Source organism: Lonchura striata, chromosome 3 (assembly GCF_046129695.1).
Source record: "Lonchura striata isolate bLonStr1 chromosome 3, bLonStr1.mat, whole genome shotgun sequence".
Taxonomy (NCBI): Eukaryota; Metazoa; Chordata; class Aves; order Passeriformes; family Estrildidae; genus Lonchura; species Lonchura striata.
Genome location: NC_134605.1, coordinates 39,468,303 through 39,487,302, shown reverse-complemented (window position 1 = coordinate 39,487,302; position 19,000 = coordinate 39,468,303). Strand labels below are relative to the sequence as shown.

The following is a 19,000-nucleotide window of genomic DNA, read 5'->3' as shown; positions in this document are numbered from 1 at the left end:
TAGGCGCAGAAGGGAGAATGTAACACAGATTTAAAATTATTTGTTTTGTAGAGAGCTGACTGCATAGGCAAATATAACTTAACACAGTTACCACTGTAAGGGCCCTCGTCAGTAAAAGCACCAAGAGTTGTACTGCCAAGGCTGACAGCTCATGTCCCTAAAGCAATGCAGGCGCTACACTGCCCAACAGCATCACACTAGTGTGCTCACTGAGCAAACTCGACATGAAGGCATAGCCCAAAACTTTTTCCCCACTGAAAATGCGTTGTCTCTGCTGCACATCACACACAGTTCCTCTCACAACACCTGGAATAGCTTGGTCTGGAAATAAAAGTTTCTATGACAAAGTTCGCAGCTGCAACAACTACAGACTCAAATACACCACTTTTTGTTCAGACTGAGGGACTTGCATACAGAAGAATAATGGATTGTTTCAATTTCCTTCTATTCTAGACATTCTACATTCAAAATGAGAAGTTGAGTTCTTCTGAGGTTCTAGGAGGCTCTCAAATCCCATGTTCAGCAGATGTACAGCTACAGCAGAAGGCATCTACAGCACTTCACTGGGGCCAGGCTCCCTCCCCAAGCAGAGTTTGAACTGCTGACTCCCATTAACCACAGCAATCCCAGTGGAGACTCTGCATGCACGATTTACTTTTCCAAAAGATGCCACATTCTAGGCTCTTCTTTGCTGTTACAAAAACAACTTTGCACTTAAGGAAGATACAAATACAGTGTGATTAGTCTGAATAATCGACACCAGTGGTATTTACTACTTCATAAAGTGCTGGTTAAGCTGTAAAAACCACTTCAAGTCAGCACTATAGGTATTAAACAGGCTAAGAAAGTCTCCTCTTTGATTACTGAAGGCCAGCCTCTATTGATTCTCCATGTAAAATTAATTTGAAGTTTTCATATGAGATACACTAACTTTGCTCATAAATACATTTTAAGAGGACAGGCAAGGCAAAACATATTAAGAGCCCTTCTGTTTTATGATAATGTTGTTAGGAATGCAGAATTAAATAAGAATACAAAAAAACATTGAATGCAAAGTTAAATGCAATACAAACTTTATTAAAAATAGGTTGCAAGTGAAATACAGTAGAAATGAGAAACTACAGCAGTTTTGATGTTCTTTTTTTCAAATAATGCACAGACAAATATGAAAAGCACTTTTACACATATTCACACTTGACCCGAATGCCCAATAGCGGCCAAATCCACTCAACTGAAGGTTATAGGTATTTTTTTGCTAAGCCTTTTTCAGAGTCTAGCAGCAACAGTAATTCAGCCACAGCATAAGTTTTTTTCCTCAAGAAAAATTTGTCACTGTAAGGCTGCTAGTGTTCTCAAGATAAATTGGGAGAGGCTTGCTTTTGCTGATGAACAGACATAGCAAGCATGCAGATCCTTCATTAACACTTTGAACTAGTTTAATCTTCTACTTCATATTTAACAGGTGAAACGGTAAAAGCACACTTTCAAATAAGAAACCTGAAATACGTAAAAAATATTTACACTCCAATTTTCATTAACTTGCATTTATTTATCATACAACTCTTATTAAAAGTGATTTCTTTCCTAAGGCAGTGAAAGTCTACCCCTTTGTATTTGGAAGTGTGCACAAATCCCTAAATATATATTTATAAGAGAACAATATAATACAGGAAAAAAATCATCTAAAGCCAGTAAAGGGCTTTGTCAAATAGAAAATTTGTTTGGAATCACAATATATATTGTCTTAACATCACACAATGAGAAAGACTCTGATGAGGTCCTTACTCCCAACATCATCAGCCACATAAGCATAGCTGAGGAAATAGTGGGAGGAAAAAGATTAACAATTAAAAATTAAATAAGGCTATAACAGTGTGAAAAAATAGCTTGAACTGCCAAAAAGGCTTTCAGTACAACTGTAATAGGATGTCAGTAAAGCCAGTTAGATGGAAAAGGAGCTCACTAGCACTGCCTTCTCAGCATGAGCAGGGATGGTTCCTTGCTAGCACACCAGCTCTGTCAGTGACCTTATGAACATTCCCACTTCTAGACTGCAGTACTGTATTTGATGCTTTACACTTCAGTCTTCATCTCTAATATGCCAACTGATATCACCATAGAAAAAAAAACAACTATTGCTGGACTGATAATAATAGACTCATCAATACTGTTCCAGGCCTAACTGCCCAATAACTTCTATTCTGAATTTCTCACAAAACATACCCACATGTTCTGCTCACTTTCTAACAGTAATCCTTGCCTTTAACACACTACTAATGTTTTGGTCCTAGCTGATGAAGGGCCACTAAGTGTAGCCTACTATCTATTGCTTATGTAATTTTTAATGAAACAGTTATCCAAAGGTTGTTATCTTCACATTTTTTAAAAGTCTGAAGCACATATAGTGGGAATACACCAACGTAGACTTTTCCATAACTACAGATAAAATCTTAGGCATCCATTTTAGACCCAACAAATACATAGGAATAGAAACATTTTTATTCCAAGATTCTATCTAGAGAATGTGTGTTATTCCAGTACTAAGTAGTGGTAAGATTTGTATTGATATGGTGATCCTTCAGTGAACACCATACAGTATGTCACACTTGCATATGAAACCTTAAGGTGGCCCAGACATTGGCTTCTTGTCAAACAACCTAAAATACTACTTACGAGTGCACAGTTTAGGCAGTTCAAGCTACTCTCACTCTCTCTGCTCAGCAGCTAAAACAAAAGTGTGTCTGTAAAACACCAGGAAACAGAACTTATCTCTGACAAGTGCTACTTGGTCTGGTGCAAAAGAACTTTACCCCCAAAACAGAAAAAAGTTACCTTCACGTGATTTGTATCTTTAAAAATTTACAGTGCTTTCATTGTATAAGCCACAAGCTCCTGGCAAAGTAATCAGTTTTCCTGCTATTGCAACATCTCTAAGTCTTAATTAACAGTCTTAGATATAGAGGAATCAAAGTCACTCCTTTCAGAAAACATTCATTTTCTGTACATACTTAGTAGTGTGCCCCCAGTCTCAATCCCTCAATTTGGAGATCATCTGTTACATCTGGTAAGGTGCTTTAATCTTATTTTGTGTTCAACTCATTTTCCAGTTCCATTAGTTTCCTAGAAGCTTTTACTTTATTGGATACATCCTGACCCTGTGAAAAAAGTCGCTGGCGTTCCCTGAACGTCAGATTTTCTGGTGCTCCAGGTAAATCTGCATCTTGACTGGAAAGGAAACAAAAAGTATTTTTTATAATTCTCATCTACAAGATCCTTAAACATAATCATTCTTGATGACATGTAATGACAGCTTCTTGGACTACAGCAAAGTAGTCTCTGTTCTGTCTTCTGAAAGGCTTTGTTCCTCACACATACCTTTAACTCTGACATTGTGTTATCACTTAGGAGAAATTCATGACTTGACCATTTATTACATGTCAAAATAAATAGAAATGCTTGCCAATTTTCAACATGAATGGCAGGTCATAAACTAAGGCTCTGCCTGTGCTAGCATAGCATTACTGCTTTGGCTAAACTAGAAATCTTTTCTGTGGTGGCACATTTCTAAGAAAAAGCACTTAAAAAACCCAGGAAGACAAATGTTTTCTTGTCCCATCATCAGCATGCTACATGGAAAAGCCTCAATGAGATATCTTTATAGCTTAAATAATTTATGCTTATTACAAGTTTGGTAAGAATCCCATTGGAAAGGTACTGTTCAGATTTATAAATGCACCTAAACCAGCTGAAGTCGCTCATTTACAGTGATCTTTTTGTTTACTTAGCTGTAGTGCCAAAACTTGTTGCTGTTCAGCAGTGCTTCAAATCATCTAAGGACTTGTAAAGAGAACTTAGTTTTGTTTTATAGTAACCAATAATAGACCCAAATAGAAGAACTCGAGTAGCCCCCAGAGATACAATGACGACAACAAAAAACACTGCAGAAGTTAGCCAAATCAATTGTATAAAAACTAGTGGACTCCTGTATATCACCTTTTAGATCTTTTGTCTCTTGGATCCCGATACACTTCTCCAGCAGCTGCTCCTGTAGATCCAGTGTATGAATTTATTCCTTATGCAAAAGAAAGAAGTAAGTTTAAGGACAATAGCTACAACACAAAAGTTTTATACTGTATTCCTTCAAAAAGGTGCAGTGCTTCTTTCAAGAAACAATCTCAAATGAGATACATAAATAATCAGAGATCATCTGACCTCTAGAATATTTTATCCCAGTACTATTAAATTCCAGCCCTCTTAAAATGGCTTTTTTTAATTTCTAATTTGGAACCCATTTTATTTAGATTATCCAGCACATGCCAAATCATGGTCTTTATCTTATTATGGCTTATTATAAAACAGACACTAGAAGCTGTTCACGGAGATCAACAGAAAGAGCAACACCCTTCATTATCCTGTGACAAACTCCACAGGAATTAAGTTAGCTGCAGCTCTTCTCTTTCTGAGGTTAAAAGTAAGCAAAGATTAGTATTCACCATCTTTGCAATTCAGCAGAATCAGAATTTTAGTCTCTGTTAAGTCTGATATGCAACCTTATCACTTGGAAGATGGCCGTTTCCTTTCGCCCCTGAATTTAAATTTTAAGTACTCTTGAAGCTCTGCACCTTTAAGTTGATATAACACACAGGTTTTACACATTATATTAATTTCTCATAAAGGCCACAAGACAAAACCTTTTATTTCCAATCAGAAGTTTAATAATTTAATTTATATTTAAGACCATATGATCTTAGTAACTGTCAAGAAAAGAGTAAAAAGTGTCAGCACACTACTCAAATTCATCTTCAGACAGGACAGTTCTGGTTTCAATATCATACATGTTATGTCTTGTGAACCTTCTTTGGTACAAAAGGAGATGTTTGCTTCTTCCACTGGTATATCTAACTTCTCAGAAATATTCAGTAATTCTGAATGAGGCTAGAACACATAAACCAATTTAGCTAATGTGTTGTAGGCCAAATTTTTTCCACCAGAAAATTGCAGCAAACCAAATCATACTAGGTATGTCAGGCATATAAAGATTTTTTCCTCTCAGCTGTGAGTCTTACATTCCTGTAAGTACTGCCTTCCTTACTTTGAAAAGCTTGTGGCTGGATCCACAGGCTGTGGTTCATGGTTTCATATGCATTTGGATAGTGGTTTTCATTTGGGTGTTGACTTTTCCCCTAGTGACCTGACCCAATGGTCTTTGAAGACCCAGTGGAAGAAAGCACGAGAACAAAATTTGCAGAAGCATGGTTTACTAGAGTTAACACTCAGAACAGGAAAGAGCTGCAAAGGACAGGAATGTAACAGAGTCAGCAAGATGGGAGATGGTCAAACTGCACAGTGAATTCTGCATTTTGTGCAAACGGCTTTGTACATTACGCAGGCAGTCTTCATAGAAGCTTGAGCAATCAAGTGAAGTTAACCTGTTCTCATAGCTATTTTAAAAATTATGAAATAAGAGTATTCAGAATTAGTTGTATGGTTTATGAATTAGGCTATTAAAGGCGAAGCATCATACTACAATAGTCCTTAATTGTTACCAAATCCCTAACTGAATCTTTGCAAATTGTGCTTTCGATTGTTTTCCAGGAAAAACAAATGTGCACACAATACCACTGAACATTTCACCTTCCTGAGATTAATTTTTCAATTAATATTAACAGAAAGCAGGATTAAAAATGCAATTATATATACTAAATGGCATTCATGGTTGTGGATGATGGGAGGCAGGGAGAGTGGTGGTGACAAATAGTGACTGATGGCTCTAGGGTTGCCTAATTCATTACGTGTACAGCCTTCAAAGTGCCAAATAGGGAAGGGAAGCAAGGGCTTTTGCAAGCCTACATGCTGTTATGGAAGGTACATTTTACTTTTTATTATAGTCAGTTTCAAGTAAGAATTCCTAGAAAAAGAAAGACCTTTGAAAGAAAAAAAAAAAAAATTAAGTACAGACATACAGTACCAATGTTTCATGTCAGAAGCCTGCCGTTTCAGAATATTCTTAATTCTTTGTGGTATCTAGTGTTCAAAAGATGAAGTCCTTCTGGTACAAAAGTGGTTGTGGGTTTATCAGTGATTTCACGTGTGCAGTAGTAGGCATTACGGTAGTACACAGCAGGCAGCATCCAGAATTATACTCCAGTCTAATGAAAACACATTGGAAAGCTAAAACCCTCCCTCACCTTTCTTTAAGATTCAGAACCTATTACAGAGTCAGACAGGAGTGACAGATGGGCTTGCAGAAGAGAGACTAGTACCACAGAGACTGCTATATCCTGAGATCTCACAGACAACACCAGCATAAATTACCAGGCTTCCCCCACCTTTACAGGATAATCACTGTGGATACTTTTTTATGCAACTTGGGTGTTGTGCTGACCACAAACAGTGGAATTACTAATCATGAACTGCACCAGCGGGACAGTAATTATAACTGAGCTAAACTGTCCCTTCAGCAGTATTAAAAACTATGCAATACTGTGCAGAGCTTCTCTTCAGCACTGGAAACAGTTCAACTGTAGCAGAAGCTAATTTGCGCTGCAAAGGAAAGGATGACTTGAGCCTCAACTGAACAGGATGTGGACAAGCAGTTCTGTGGCCTTGTATATATCCTAAATCAGATTCACATACTATTGCAGCTGGATTAGAATTGCTTCTAATAGACAGAACCTATTTGGAGGCTCATATCCTCCCTATGCCCAAGGCACACTGCTGAATAAAGCAAGTGAACAATTTTCATAATTTGTTAGGTGGCCAAAAAAGTGATGAGGGATATAACATATTATAGGATTCCACCTGTGCAACTGAGTCTTGAATCCAGCAAACAAGTTGACCCTTCAGCTAGAAGCCAGCATAAACACTTTCCCTTGGGATCTCAGGTGACCTTTTTCAGTATAGAAGGATGTACTGATCACAGAGTTGGTTGTGAGGCACCTGTTAACCTCCAGTGTAAGTTAAAAGAATAAACTAGGAAAATGTCATGGCAACCACCTTCAAAAGAACATAGAAGAAAACAAAGTAGAAGTACCAGCAGATGCTGCTGTTTAAAGACAAAGTATTATGTCAATAAAGTGCAATCTTATCAGGGTGAGACATACTCAGAGAGTCAAGTAGACAAGATTTCTCCTATACAGCATCAGTTTAATAAAAATCCCCAAATTTTGGACTGAATTAGCTTTGAAGTCAAGAGTATAGTTCAACTAGTATTCGGCAGGTAAAATAGGGTGCTGAAGTTACTGGCAGCTATAACTCTAACTGAAATTAAACTTCATTATGGTTGGCCTAAAGTTAAACAACAAGAAGATGAGGAGTCAAAGAAACACAGAGATGTAGAAGGGAAGGAGTAAAGCAAATGGTACTAAGATGAAATCTAGATTTTTGTCTCTCTGCAAGGAAACTGCACTGTACAAACCAGAAATTCAGGACTGGTGCCTAATACATGAAACTAACTGCAAGACCTGTATTTCTCTTGGTGCTTTTGTATTTAAGATCTACATCTACAAATGTAATTTTTAAAGCCATTTGCACACACTATTAAAAGAGAAAGAACCCTGGTACCAACAAAAAAGCAGAAGATAAGTTCTGTCCATGAACCCATTAGGAGAGGTTTCCTGTGTTCAAGAAAGGTGCACTTCCAGATGCCCTGAGTAAACAGCAGTCAGTCATACAAAACAAATCACTTAGAGATACAGAGTGAAAGCCAAAACCAACAGTACTTCAAACTGATTGAGAAGCAGTTAAATAATTTCTGATTCATACATGAAAGACTGAATTTTGCTTTTGAAAAGTTTGGGTAGAGAACAAGAAAATTTGAGAGATCAAAATAATTAAAAATTGAAGGATTCATATTAATATCAGGATTTAAGTTAGATCACCAGAGTGAAGATAGTGATTAAGGGAGGGGGAAATCACAAAATAAGTGATTCAAATGATTAAGGGAGGGGGAATCACAAAATAAGTGATTCAATCTAGAGCCCTGGAGTTGAAAATACAAGGACAGTTTTGTAGAGATGACTTATTTCATTGTTTCTACCTTTAGAGCTGCCGGCATGGATGAAACTTGGTTTGTTTGATGGGGGCAAGGGCTGGCTTTTTTTGGCAGTAGTACTGTTGGCATTGACAGGAGATGACTGGAATGAGTTGGAAAGAAAGATGCCATCTGAAACTGGGCGAGGCTGGCGGGAGGGCTGCTGTGGCTTAAGGGTGGCAGGAGGAAAGTCACCATAAGATTTTCTTGTGCTGGAGTACTTATCCTGACCTGCTAGATTGGAATCCTCCTCCTCATCATCATCATCATTGTATGCAACAAACTTGGCAGTATAAATCGTGTCAGGGGAGAGGACCTGTGTTTTGAGGTAAGAGGTGTTTCGCTGAGGTGGGGGAGGAGGAGCGTTAGATGAAGGGGTTGGGGATGGGAGTTCATATTCCCGTGGAAGTGGAGGTCTGTACAGACCAGGCTCGTCAGGTTCCAGCAATCTTCGTTCAGCTTCATCGTGCTGCCTGCGCCTTTCAGCCTCTAAGCGACTGTAATACTCCTCTTCCTGGCGCCTCTGAAAGCCCAGAGGAAACAGAAACACAGTGGTCAGACATCTCAATCCATGAGATTTAAGCTTTCCATCACTGAGCTACAATCATCTTGCGTCAATCTTTGTTATCTCCTTTTCTGGCAATAAGCAGGGCATCTATATGCACAAATATTCTTTGGGAATATTTGTTACAATATATTTACTACTAAGAGTGAATGATTTTTGTGGCTGAACTGGCATTTGGCCAGTGGTTAAACTGTCACATTTGCAAAAAAACAGCAGCCATCCAGGAACACAGTGTAGCTGTTATTTACAGATTTACCGCTGCCTGTGGTCACTAAAGCAACTGTCTGTGTAAACTAAGGGCATTCCAACATTTATTACTCAAACTGTAACTACAGTTAATAAGGTTCAGATTTACTAAAGCTGTAGAGAATCTGTTGGAGATGAAAATAACTAAAATTAACTACCATCTTACAAAAGGAACTCTGTAATTTTGTTTCGTGCTTATACAATGTCAACAGAGCCTTGGAATAGATGACTCCTAACAAAGTTCCTAGTATGAACACCAGGAAAACTACTTTCACACAAAAAAATTACTACAAAGAACTTTTCCAGGCAAACAAATGCTGTTAAAAGGCATTTAAAACAGAAACTATGCTAATGATATTTATATGAGGTTACTGACCATTTAAAAGGCCATGAAATATCTTCTACATATTCTTCCTCTTTAAAAGACTGTTCTGTTTTTAAACTAAATAGCATTTAATTCTGCTCACTCTTGTTTCAGACACATTGTAAATTAATACAAGGGTTTATTCAGTAGTTTGATGACAAATGAGGTGTATTTGGGAACTGCATGTGCATTGCAAAACCCTTTGGGTATAAGCATTATATAATTTCTGCTGGGAATGCATGACATTTGGAATAACCATCATTTCTGGTTTTAAAACACGTGTTTTAAAAAAATCCACCTTGAATGCTTATCTTCCCAACACTGAGTGAACTCTCCTGAAAAAATAATAAACAGATCTAATCTTAGCAAAGACGTGAAACTCATCTCCTTGTACTACTGTCTAAAACCATTTTACTGATGGCACTCAATTCTGAGTTGGTAGAAGTATCTCAGTCAACATCTGTCAATGAAAACTCTTTCTAGTGTGATCAAAATGCCATTTAGCTGCATCATTGTCAGAAGTTAAGAAAGCCATAGTTGTTTTCTCTTGGTTTCATTTAAGGTCCCTACAGTATACTTTTAAACACTTTCTTCACTCCAGATACACCTTCCTCACTTCTCTCTTATTACCACCTCTTCCACTCAAACTACACTGTTTATGGAAAAAAATTTAATGAAGCTTGAAAAATAAATAAACATACTTAATATATCTAAATTTTGGGGGCTTTTAAAATGCATTTGCTCAGTCTTCCAAGATGAACAACTTTAAAAGCTAGCCTTCTTTCTGAAGTCAGTGTTACCAACTTGCAAACTGAGCAGAAGTAACTGCTTTCTCTAGGAACAAAAAGGTCTTAAGAAACATGCTGAGTCAAATAAATTCTGTCTTCTAGTTTTATCAGTAAAGCTTCTCATATTCATGTATAATGTTTCAAAGGAAACTACAACCCTCAATTTCTACAATTTGACTGCACACTTATCTGTTAAAATTATTTACTTGCCTTCTAGAAACCACTTCCCTCCCAAAGTCCAAACATAAAAAACAATATGGAATATTCATCACTACTCCACTGTATTTCATACTTCTCTCTGTATCTATATTAAAAAATACTACAGCAATAATTAAGTGCCATCTCTGGGACACAGGAAAACCCAACAACACTAACTGAGCCATGATAATAAAGAATGTATGCGATTCATTACGGGAGCTGAAGAGAAATGGGAAGTAGCTGCTTTCTTCCATAATTTTCAGAAAGTCTCTGAAGGTAAGAGCCTTCCCACTGCCAAAAACCTTCAGGCACTAAGCTCACAGTACTGTTTCTGCAACTCCAGACAACTCCAGCCACCAGGAGAGGGCCATTTGTTTAGTTCCTTTTTGGCCTGGATAGGACAAACTGAAGCCTTGGGCCATGACCCTTATCACCAGGGCTGCTGTGTTTAAACCCTGCTAACCCAACACTGAGCTGGTACTGGCCAGACTGAAGAGGAAAGGCCTGCAAGAACCCCTGTGGCACTCAGAAAACCACAACCTTTTCTTCAGCCTCTCTCCTGGTCCGCTCCTCCTCTTGCTGTCTACGCTCTTCTTCCTGCCTGGCCCTGTCTTCTGCTTCTCGTTTCCGCATTTCTTCCAATTGTTGCTGCCGTCTGCGTTCTTCATCCTGTAACTAACAGAGACACAATTTTAATTGGTCACTCACATGGGCCAAATGGGCAAAAGAAAAGGTAACGAAATACTGGCATCTAAAATTATCTCATTCAGTTGAAAATGCTATGCTACAGATCCATCAATATGATTTCCAGCCATTTCAAGTATGATTTGTTACACTGGCTTGCCTAAAATCCTCAAGGAAAAAAAAAAGCAAAATAGAGGCGCACAGAACTACATACATAAAAGCACAAATTACTCAGGGAGACCTTTTTAGCAGTCATGTATGAATCCCCAGTAGAAGACTGAGGTGATTCATGTCCCAAAGAGCTTCAACAACCATAGTCTCATAGGTACAGTAAAATGAAATTAAATACTTGGAGCCAACAGCCCACAGCTCCAGCAGTCAATTGTTTTTTTCAATCTGGATTAGAATTTAAGCACCGGAAAATCATGACTCATTAGCCAAAGGGTCAATCCATTTAAAGTAACAGGCTCATTCAGCAAGTCTGCAAATAGTCTCAGGAAATAAAATCTCCCACTTTATCTGCAGCAGATGGGTTTTGGAAAAAGCAAAGAGTGAAGGAAAGAAAACTTTTGACTACTGGGATGAAACAGCTCACAAGAACAACTCATGTCCAACAAATAATACTGATTTATAAACGCTTATGATGCTGCACAGATAGGAAAACTGAGCACAATCCAAACTTTGCCTGATTATTTAAAGCTAACAGTATATAAGCCCCTGATGGACAGGAAAATTCACTGGCCCAGTAATACATGAAGAAATTAACTGTACCGCATGCTGTGTTATTTCTTACTGTTGCTATGTTTTAAAGTATTTTTTTTTCCTTCCACACAACTTTTGTTTTTTAAATCCTCATTAGTATAAATCAACAAATGATTTGATCTTGCTATAAACTGCATGTAATAGGGATACTTCTCTACTTATGGATTTTATTTTACAATCCAAATTCACTTACAGAAAAAGATTCTTAAGACACAAAGCAGTACAAGAGAGAAAGAGAAATTAAATCTTTAATAGACTTTGTGAGGTCAACCTTCATGCAAGTATCTTCCTGGCCAGTCAATTAATAAAAAAAGTCTAAACAGTTTGGCTAATTTTCTTACAACTGTTTTTCCCCATTGTTCATTTTTGAGTGGGAAAGCTACAGAACAAAATTAATTTGATGAATGTATTTTAGAGAATACTACCTCCATGTAAATCCCTTTATTTAGGGCTAAAACTTTGTAATTCCTAACTGAAAATGACAAAGATCAAGCTCAGTTTGCACTGCAGAGCAGGGAACAGAGTGGTTAACCCTGCTTGGATTAAGACTTCTTGTCTTATTTATTAGAAGACATTATTTTAGCAAAGGAGATAATATTGCTGTCAAAAGGAAAGACAGCTAGTAACTCACAAGAGTTTATACAAGAGAAGCCATTTCCTCTTAATAATAATAATAAAAAGGCAAGCAAAAACTGCATGGTGAGAAAATACAGGAAAATTCCTGTCCCAACTACATTAGAGAAACACCCTGAACATGGCAGTTACTGCTCCCAGGTTATGACATGGATGCCTCACTGCTTACCAGCAAATATTCTTATTCAAAAACACTTAAATGAGAAACAATTTCCAACTAAAGAGAAAGTAGGACTGGTTTATTTAATTATCTTCTGATCATAACTACAGAAAGAAGGCAAAAGTGACTCAGCTGCCCACCTGGGAGCTGTTGTTAACATCTGAATCGTAAGAATTGTAAAGACAACTGCATCCAGGTCAGAGGCTATTCTAAACAGAATACCTATAGGAAAATGGCTAAAAATTATACGGAAGGCAGAAGTGCGAACACAGCAACTATTAAGAGATGACATTTCTTGATGATCACTAACTAGTTTCTACTTTGGAGCATTCCCAGATGAAGGCAGAGAGCAGTGGTATGATGAGGTATGCCAGAGGACTTGCAGGCATTTGTGTCTGTAATTCTGTACATACAACAGTACCCAGTTCTAACTTCACCCCGAATTTTCAAGATGCAAAGGAAAATCAGCTTTGAATCCCACTTCTAGTGAGAAGGCTATAAGATTCCCCAGTTGAGTATTTTGATTGGATGCTTCTCTATCCCAATCAGTTTTTCTCTTGTTTAAAAGTCATGTTTTCACCTGATTTACTGTACTTCCACGTCTCCTCCAAAGCCATATGTTTCTATTTTAACAGAAAATAGAATAGAATCAGAAGAGCAGCTAATTCGTACAACCAGAGTGACAGAGAAGAACATTCTCCCACAGGTAACTTAGCAAAGCAGCTGAGCACAAAGCACCAATTTTTTTCCCCTGCCTTGACCCAGCTCTACTGCAAAGTGCCAACCATTAGCCACACAACTCTGTCTCCCCATCACCAACATACACTCACAACACTACTCCTACACCTAAAAGGGCAGAGACGTCCACCTCTCCTCCAAACTATTGCTCCTGGTAAAGGGGTCAGTGGGCTGATCCTATCAGGAATGTTAAGATATTCACAGGACTAGCAGGCCATTCTCAAATCCAGGAAGCCTCAAATTTCAGACAACGTCCATTTCTCCAAGCACTGCTTATAACACTCTAAAAGATGTTCCAGGACAACTTTAAATTTATACCTATTTATTTAGTGACAGCTAAAAAGCTGTGTCAGAGCTCATAGAGCCTGGGGAGTTTAAAAAACAAACACTATCTAAGCTGACAATTCTTGTATTAACTGTTCATCACCTTCCTTCAGCCTTGTAATTAGCAGAACAACTATCAACAATGTTCACCCTAGACATATAAAAAAGCATGAAACAGCGAAAGTTTTGTTGTTGTTTTTGGAGATTTTTTAGAAATAAAATTACTTGGGTATATGAAGTGGCATTGTTTAAATGTGTTTATGTTTTGAAAGTCACGTGAATAAAAATCATGAAATTATGAAAAAGTGGTATTTGCTGGGTGTAGTGTTCAACTATTTTAAAATTAGCTTGCTATCTTTTTTTAAAGCTAAATTTATGAACATCATAGATCATCAACTGATTCAGGCCATGCATCCATCTAGCCCAGTATTCTGATGTCTCTGACCATGGCAAGAAGAGCTGCACATGAGCCTGGCCTTTTCTTCTAGTATTCCCCAGGCATTTAGCACACTACTAGAGATGTCAGCTGGTCCAGCCTTGTGTAATCCTCTGAGTAGCTGTTTGCAGGCTTCATGTCTATGCATTTGTCTAATCCATTTTTCAAGCTGGTGATACCGTCTGCCTTCACCAAGCTCCTGTCCCTGAAAGATCTGGATGTTTGCAGTCTGCTTGGAAAAGCATTTTGTCTATCTAACTGCAGCTCCAGGAATCAAGGTTTGAGCAAAAAAATGTAGGTAGTAATAAGAAAATATTGATAAGATACTAAGTCCATGACTCCTGGCTTGTCCATTACTTCAGAAAGGTGAAATGCTACACCTGGTTCCACTGCTGTAAACTGCTTAACACTCACATAATACACAGATACAAAACTGAGCACCTTTTTTATGTGTTTTTATGAGTTTTATGAATTACCAGTAGTATGCATTTTAAAACGTTATTTTCCTTTTCATAAGGCAGTGCTGAATATCCAAATCCATATTTTGAACCAACACATTGACAGTTTTTTTCAAGCAGCACAAATTAAATTTTACTAGCATCACCTTTCTTTTAAAACTGGGACACTAATTATACAGAAATTGACTTTGAAGGGGATGTATTTCTGCTCTGGAAGCCTACAAAACTCATTTTCCATGTTCAGTAAGTGCAATAAAATACAAAATTAGCTGGAGTTATAGCAATCACTGCTCCAGTTTGAAAGCCTGTCATGTTTTAGATGCAAGAGAATAGTACTAACCAATTGAAACGGAAATTATATTGTAACTTAATGACTGCATGCTTATGCAACCAACTTGGAAATACCAGTTTGGAAAAAATTTCTGAGTTTACAATCCATTCTTATATTAATGCCAAAACCAAACACCTGTAACACCTGCAAACAACAAGGTTTGTTGCTGAAGAAGTATGCTGTATTATTAGGCTCTCAGTACAATTTCCCTTCAAACTATAAAGGAAGTGTTCTTAGAGCTCTTCTAAAACATGCATGGGTGCGAAAGGAAAAGGAAGCAATCTTACCTCACAGTCTATTCATGCAGTTATTAATAAGATTTTGTAAACAAAATTGCATAAAACAGCAGATACAGTTTTATGTTAGACTACTGCTGCAACAAACAAATCAAGTCTGCAAGCAGAACACAACATCTAAGAGGAAGGAATCACTGTATCTGAAAACACTCAAATGCATGCTTGCTTACAGTATCATAATGATCTCTGAACACCCAAATATGCTAAATCGTCATCCAGAGAACATAGGGCTGTTATTAATAATATTAATAAGGAACTGAAATAGGAAACAGATATTGAAGAGAAAGAAACAAACATACCAAATCTAGAACAGAGATTGCTGGCACAGCAGTCTGCTGCAGGTAATAAGAAGGGAAAAAAAGAAAGATGCACAGTGTAAATAAAGATAGGTTAGATATGTGCTATTTCAAAAGCATTTTGTTTAGTTGGCTGCTTTAGAATGAGGGACTGAATGGACATAAATGTGAAATACAGAAATGAAAACAAATAATCCAAAATTTTTATCAGTATTGACTCATGCAACACCTCAGTAGTTCCAAAAAGAAGCTACTTAATTGCATCTCTAAAAGTGAAATGTAATCAACAAACATTAATTCAGTTCAAGACAACTGTTATTTTTTCATTTCAAAGTGTTCCAAAAAGCTGGAAGAACTTTATGCACAAACAGTGCTTTAAAGCCAGCACTTGCAGAGAAGACTAATATCATTATGCAATACAACTGGCTTTTTTTTTTTTATTATTAACATGTGGCTTTCTTAGCCTTGCCACAGTAAAATTTTTAAGACACTGTTTGTTAAAATGGCCGTTCTACACGTATTTTTTATGCCCATAGGTAACTGTCTATGTGCCACAAATTGCCTCTTAGCAATGCTGGACTTTAGGGAAACATGTTTGCTGAATACATATTTAGCTTTTTTTTCTTTAGTTTCCAAGTTTGAGATATTTATTGTTTTACACAGTAACAAAGCTAGGTACAAGGGAAAAAAAAAAAGGAAAGCAATGCAGACTGTAGCAAATATGAGAAGAGTAAGTTTAGGAAATGAAGCTGCCAAAACAATCAATCATGAACTCAAATCCTACTCAAGCCACTAGCTATTTCTGAATGTCAAAACAAGCATGTCCAAACATTTCTCTGGAATTAAACATTGCTTATCAGAGAATTAAGTCAACTTTTCAAGACAAACACACAGAAGACACTGAACATATTACAGAGCTAGGTTTTAAGCCTGGAAAAGCATAGCTATTAGTATGTAATTTTGGAATCCATGCTGTTATTCAGAAAAGAACAGATTTTTCCTATAGACACTTTTTCCTCAATAACAGTAGATTTAGCAGAGTCTTGGGAAACAACAGCCACCAGCAGGAGTGGTTAAAAATTTCCCCGTACTATTCAGTTGTATTAACTTAGTGCATATATTATGAGCTGTCACAGAACTGAAGCTAAGGTAAGCAAACCTCAGATGCTGATTAGACTGGAGACCATGAAAAATCTGTGCCTGTAGGAGCTGGAGCTCTAGACAGGGTATATGAGCTATTACACCACCCAAAACCACACGGCTCAAGCAATGCTCCTTCCACTGCTGAAGTCAGCACTGTTGGGCAGTAAAGGTAGAGGTAGCAGCTGTATCAGACCAGCAAGCTGGAACGTCTGTTCAGCTCCCTACTCCCTGGAAACAGTATGCATTCAGTGTCTCTGTTCATGACCCAAGACCATAAATAAAAACTTCTAGAGGTAAATACACTGGGGAGGGGAGGGAAAAATCACACTATTTTTATTCCTGATTCTCCTACAAACTTTTGTAATTTCAAATGTTTTTGCTTACTTTACCTAACAAATTTCTGCCATATTTTACCTTCCAACCATACTCTAGGTGCATGGCAAAAAATCTTTATCCAAGGGGAACTTTTCTCTTCCCAAAACCAGAGAAGTAAATTCAATTGCTAAATTGAATTCTATAAAAGGTAACTGATACTTTCACAATACATTAACTGATGAAACCACTTTAAGTTATTAATTTTAAAATTCAAGCCATTTAAGAAAGTATCATCCTCCTTTACTCTCTAAGAATATCAAAATACTCAAAGTATGAAAACCCACCAAGCTAGAAATTTACAGTATTCTTTTCTAGAAAAGATTTTACCCTTGCTCTTCTTTCTGCCTCCAGTCGCTGCATGATGAGCATAGTATCCACCTCATCATCCTCCTCTTCATCATCATCTTCATCCTTTTGCTTTGATTCTTGCAGTCGCTTTTGGAACTGCCACTCAAGCATGAGTTTGCGGAGGCGGTCATTTTCTTCCGCTGTACGATCAGCCTTGTTCTGAAGTTCCTGAATCTCTTTACTCAGCATGTCCACAATGTGCATCTGTTGCTGCTTCTCCAGTTTCTCCTTCGCATCCCGTTTCCACGGATCTGGAGAGAGGCTATCACCAGAGGACAGTTCTTCCTTGCTGATAGTAATGTACTGCAAATCTCTCCGCTCAATAGTCCGTGGCTGCTGTTGGGGCTGCAGCTCTCGAATAACTGTTTCTTGAGATCTCTGCAAAGTTGAGGGCTTTTCTGATTTCACTTGTTGAAGGGAGACAGGAGGAACTACAGGCTGAGCAGGAATTAGTGGCTGAGAACGCATTTGGCCCAGTTTTCTCTCCTGCTCACGACGTTTCCTTTCTCGTTCTTCTTCCAAACGTGCCTTTTCCTTTTCATACCACCTCTGATGCTCTTCTCTTTTTTTACGCTCAGCAGCAGCTACCTGGGAGGATGCTTGTGCTCCTATCTGATTTGGAGGAGGAGGGGGAGGCAGAGGCAAATCCATTTGTAGTTCATCAAATTCAGCAGCATAATGCACTGGAGGAGGTGGTGGTGGAGGGGGAAGATCTGTTCTGATGGGCTGGGAAATGGCCACTGGAGTCGGCTGGCTAGTGGCTGGAGTTTTCCAACGGCCAGGTCCACTTTTAGTTAAACAAGAACCAGGCGACACTGGTTTGGAGGAATGATTCAGGTGTTCCTGGCTAGATGTACTAGAATCCACAGATGAATTCATCCACTGATCGCTGTCTGACTTCCGATCAATGTACTCCACATCCTTCCGTATAACAACCTCCAAACGATTCCTCTCTGGCTGGAAAACTTTGTCTCTGAGCTCTTCCTGGGAACGAGCTACACGCTGAAAAATATTAAACAAGGCATGTGTATCACAGTCCATCCACATTAAAACATACTTGAAAATGGTTTACAAGACATATTTTTATTACTGAAGGTAATTACTTTTAATGAATTTCAGCATTTCCATACCCAGTAAGTTTCCCAAAACCAACAATAAAATATTCTTCTCGGTCTTAACTCATTCAAGTGATGGAAGAGTTAGCAAGCTTCTGGGAACTGCCTGGTAAGTGGATTGGGAGGAATGATGAATGCAAAATCGAGTTCAAGCTGAAAACCTCCCCAACTTGCACAGTTTCTCAGGACTATCCTTGACACCCCCTCCCCCACGTGTGAGTATGAGAGTCCTGGTAGCTCTGAGCAGTGGCTCAGTCATAGCAGCTCTGCCATTCAGACTTTAACTGGCTTAACTGAACATCTTTCCTATTGGGAAAACAAACACAAAAGCTGCAGAGAGAGAGAAAGAGAAGAGCGCCTCTGCCTATCCTGCTCCATTAACAGGAGAGATGTCCTGCAGGAAGCTCCCATTACTAACACAATTCAGGGTACAGAATCCAGGCAAGCATGAGCATAATGGTCTGAGATTTTTGTCACTTTAGTGCATCACACACCAAGTCTTTTTCTACAGAACTTCTGGGTCCCATTGCACTGAACAACCACCTGAAAAGGAACACTGGACCATAAACCAGGATTATTAAATATGTTAATGATTTTCTTGAAGCAAATATTCATACTTCAAATGTTAGGAACTGCTAAGCACTGAACACATAATGCACCAATTATCAACAATTGAGAGAAGACTAACAAAGCAAACTCCTTTTCCTC

At 38.0% G+C, this 19,000-nt stretch overlaps 1 protein-coding gene across 22 annotated transcripts in view; it reads right to left on the bottom strand.

Moving 5' to 3' along the window:
- Window positions 1-1,049: 1,049 nt before the first annotated feature.
- AFDN (afadin, adherens junction formation factor) overlaps window positions 1,050-19,000 on the bottom strand; it is a 119,156-nt gene continuing 101,205 nt past the window's right edge. For 6 of the 22 annotated variants that reach the window (XM_021544178.3, XM_077782090.1, XM_077782084.1 and 3 more), the window contains 6 exons: window positions 17,157-18,179; window positions 15,315-15,350; window positions 10,734-10,868; window positions 8,264-8,555; window positions 3,994-4,072; window positions 1,050-3,225 (listed from right to left, as the gene is read on the bottom strand). In XM_021544178.3, the coding sequence (XP_021399853.1) occupies window positions 3,081-3,225; window positions 3,994-4,072; window positions 8,264-8,555; window positions 10,734-10,868; window positions 15,315-15,350; window positions 17,157-18,179 (1,710 nt within the window). In that variant the 3' untranslated portion in view covers window positions 1,050-3,080. Of the gene's footprint in view, window positions 3,226-3,993; window positions 4,073-8,038; window positions 8,556-10,733; window positions 10,869-15,314; window positions 15,351-17,156; window positions 18,180-19,000 lie in introns of all 22 variants that reach the window. The other 16 variants (XM_031504325.2, XM_031504324.2, XM_021544188.3 and 13 more) reach the window with 7 other exon arrangements.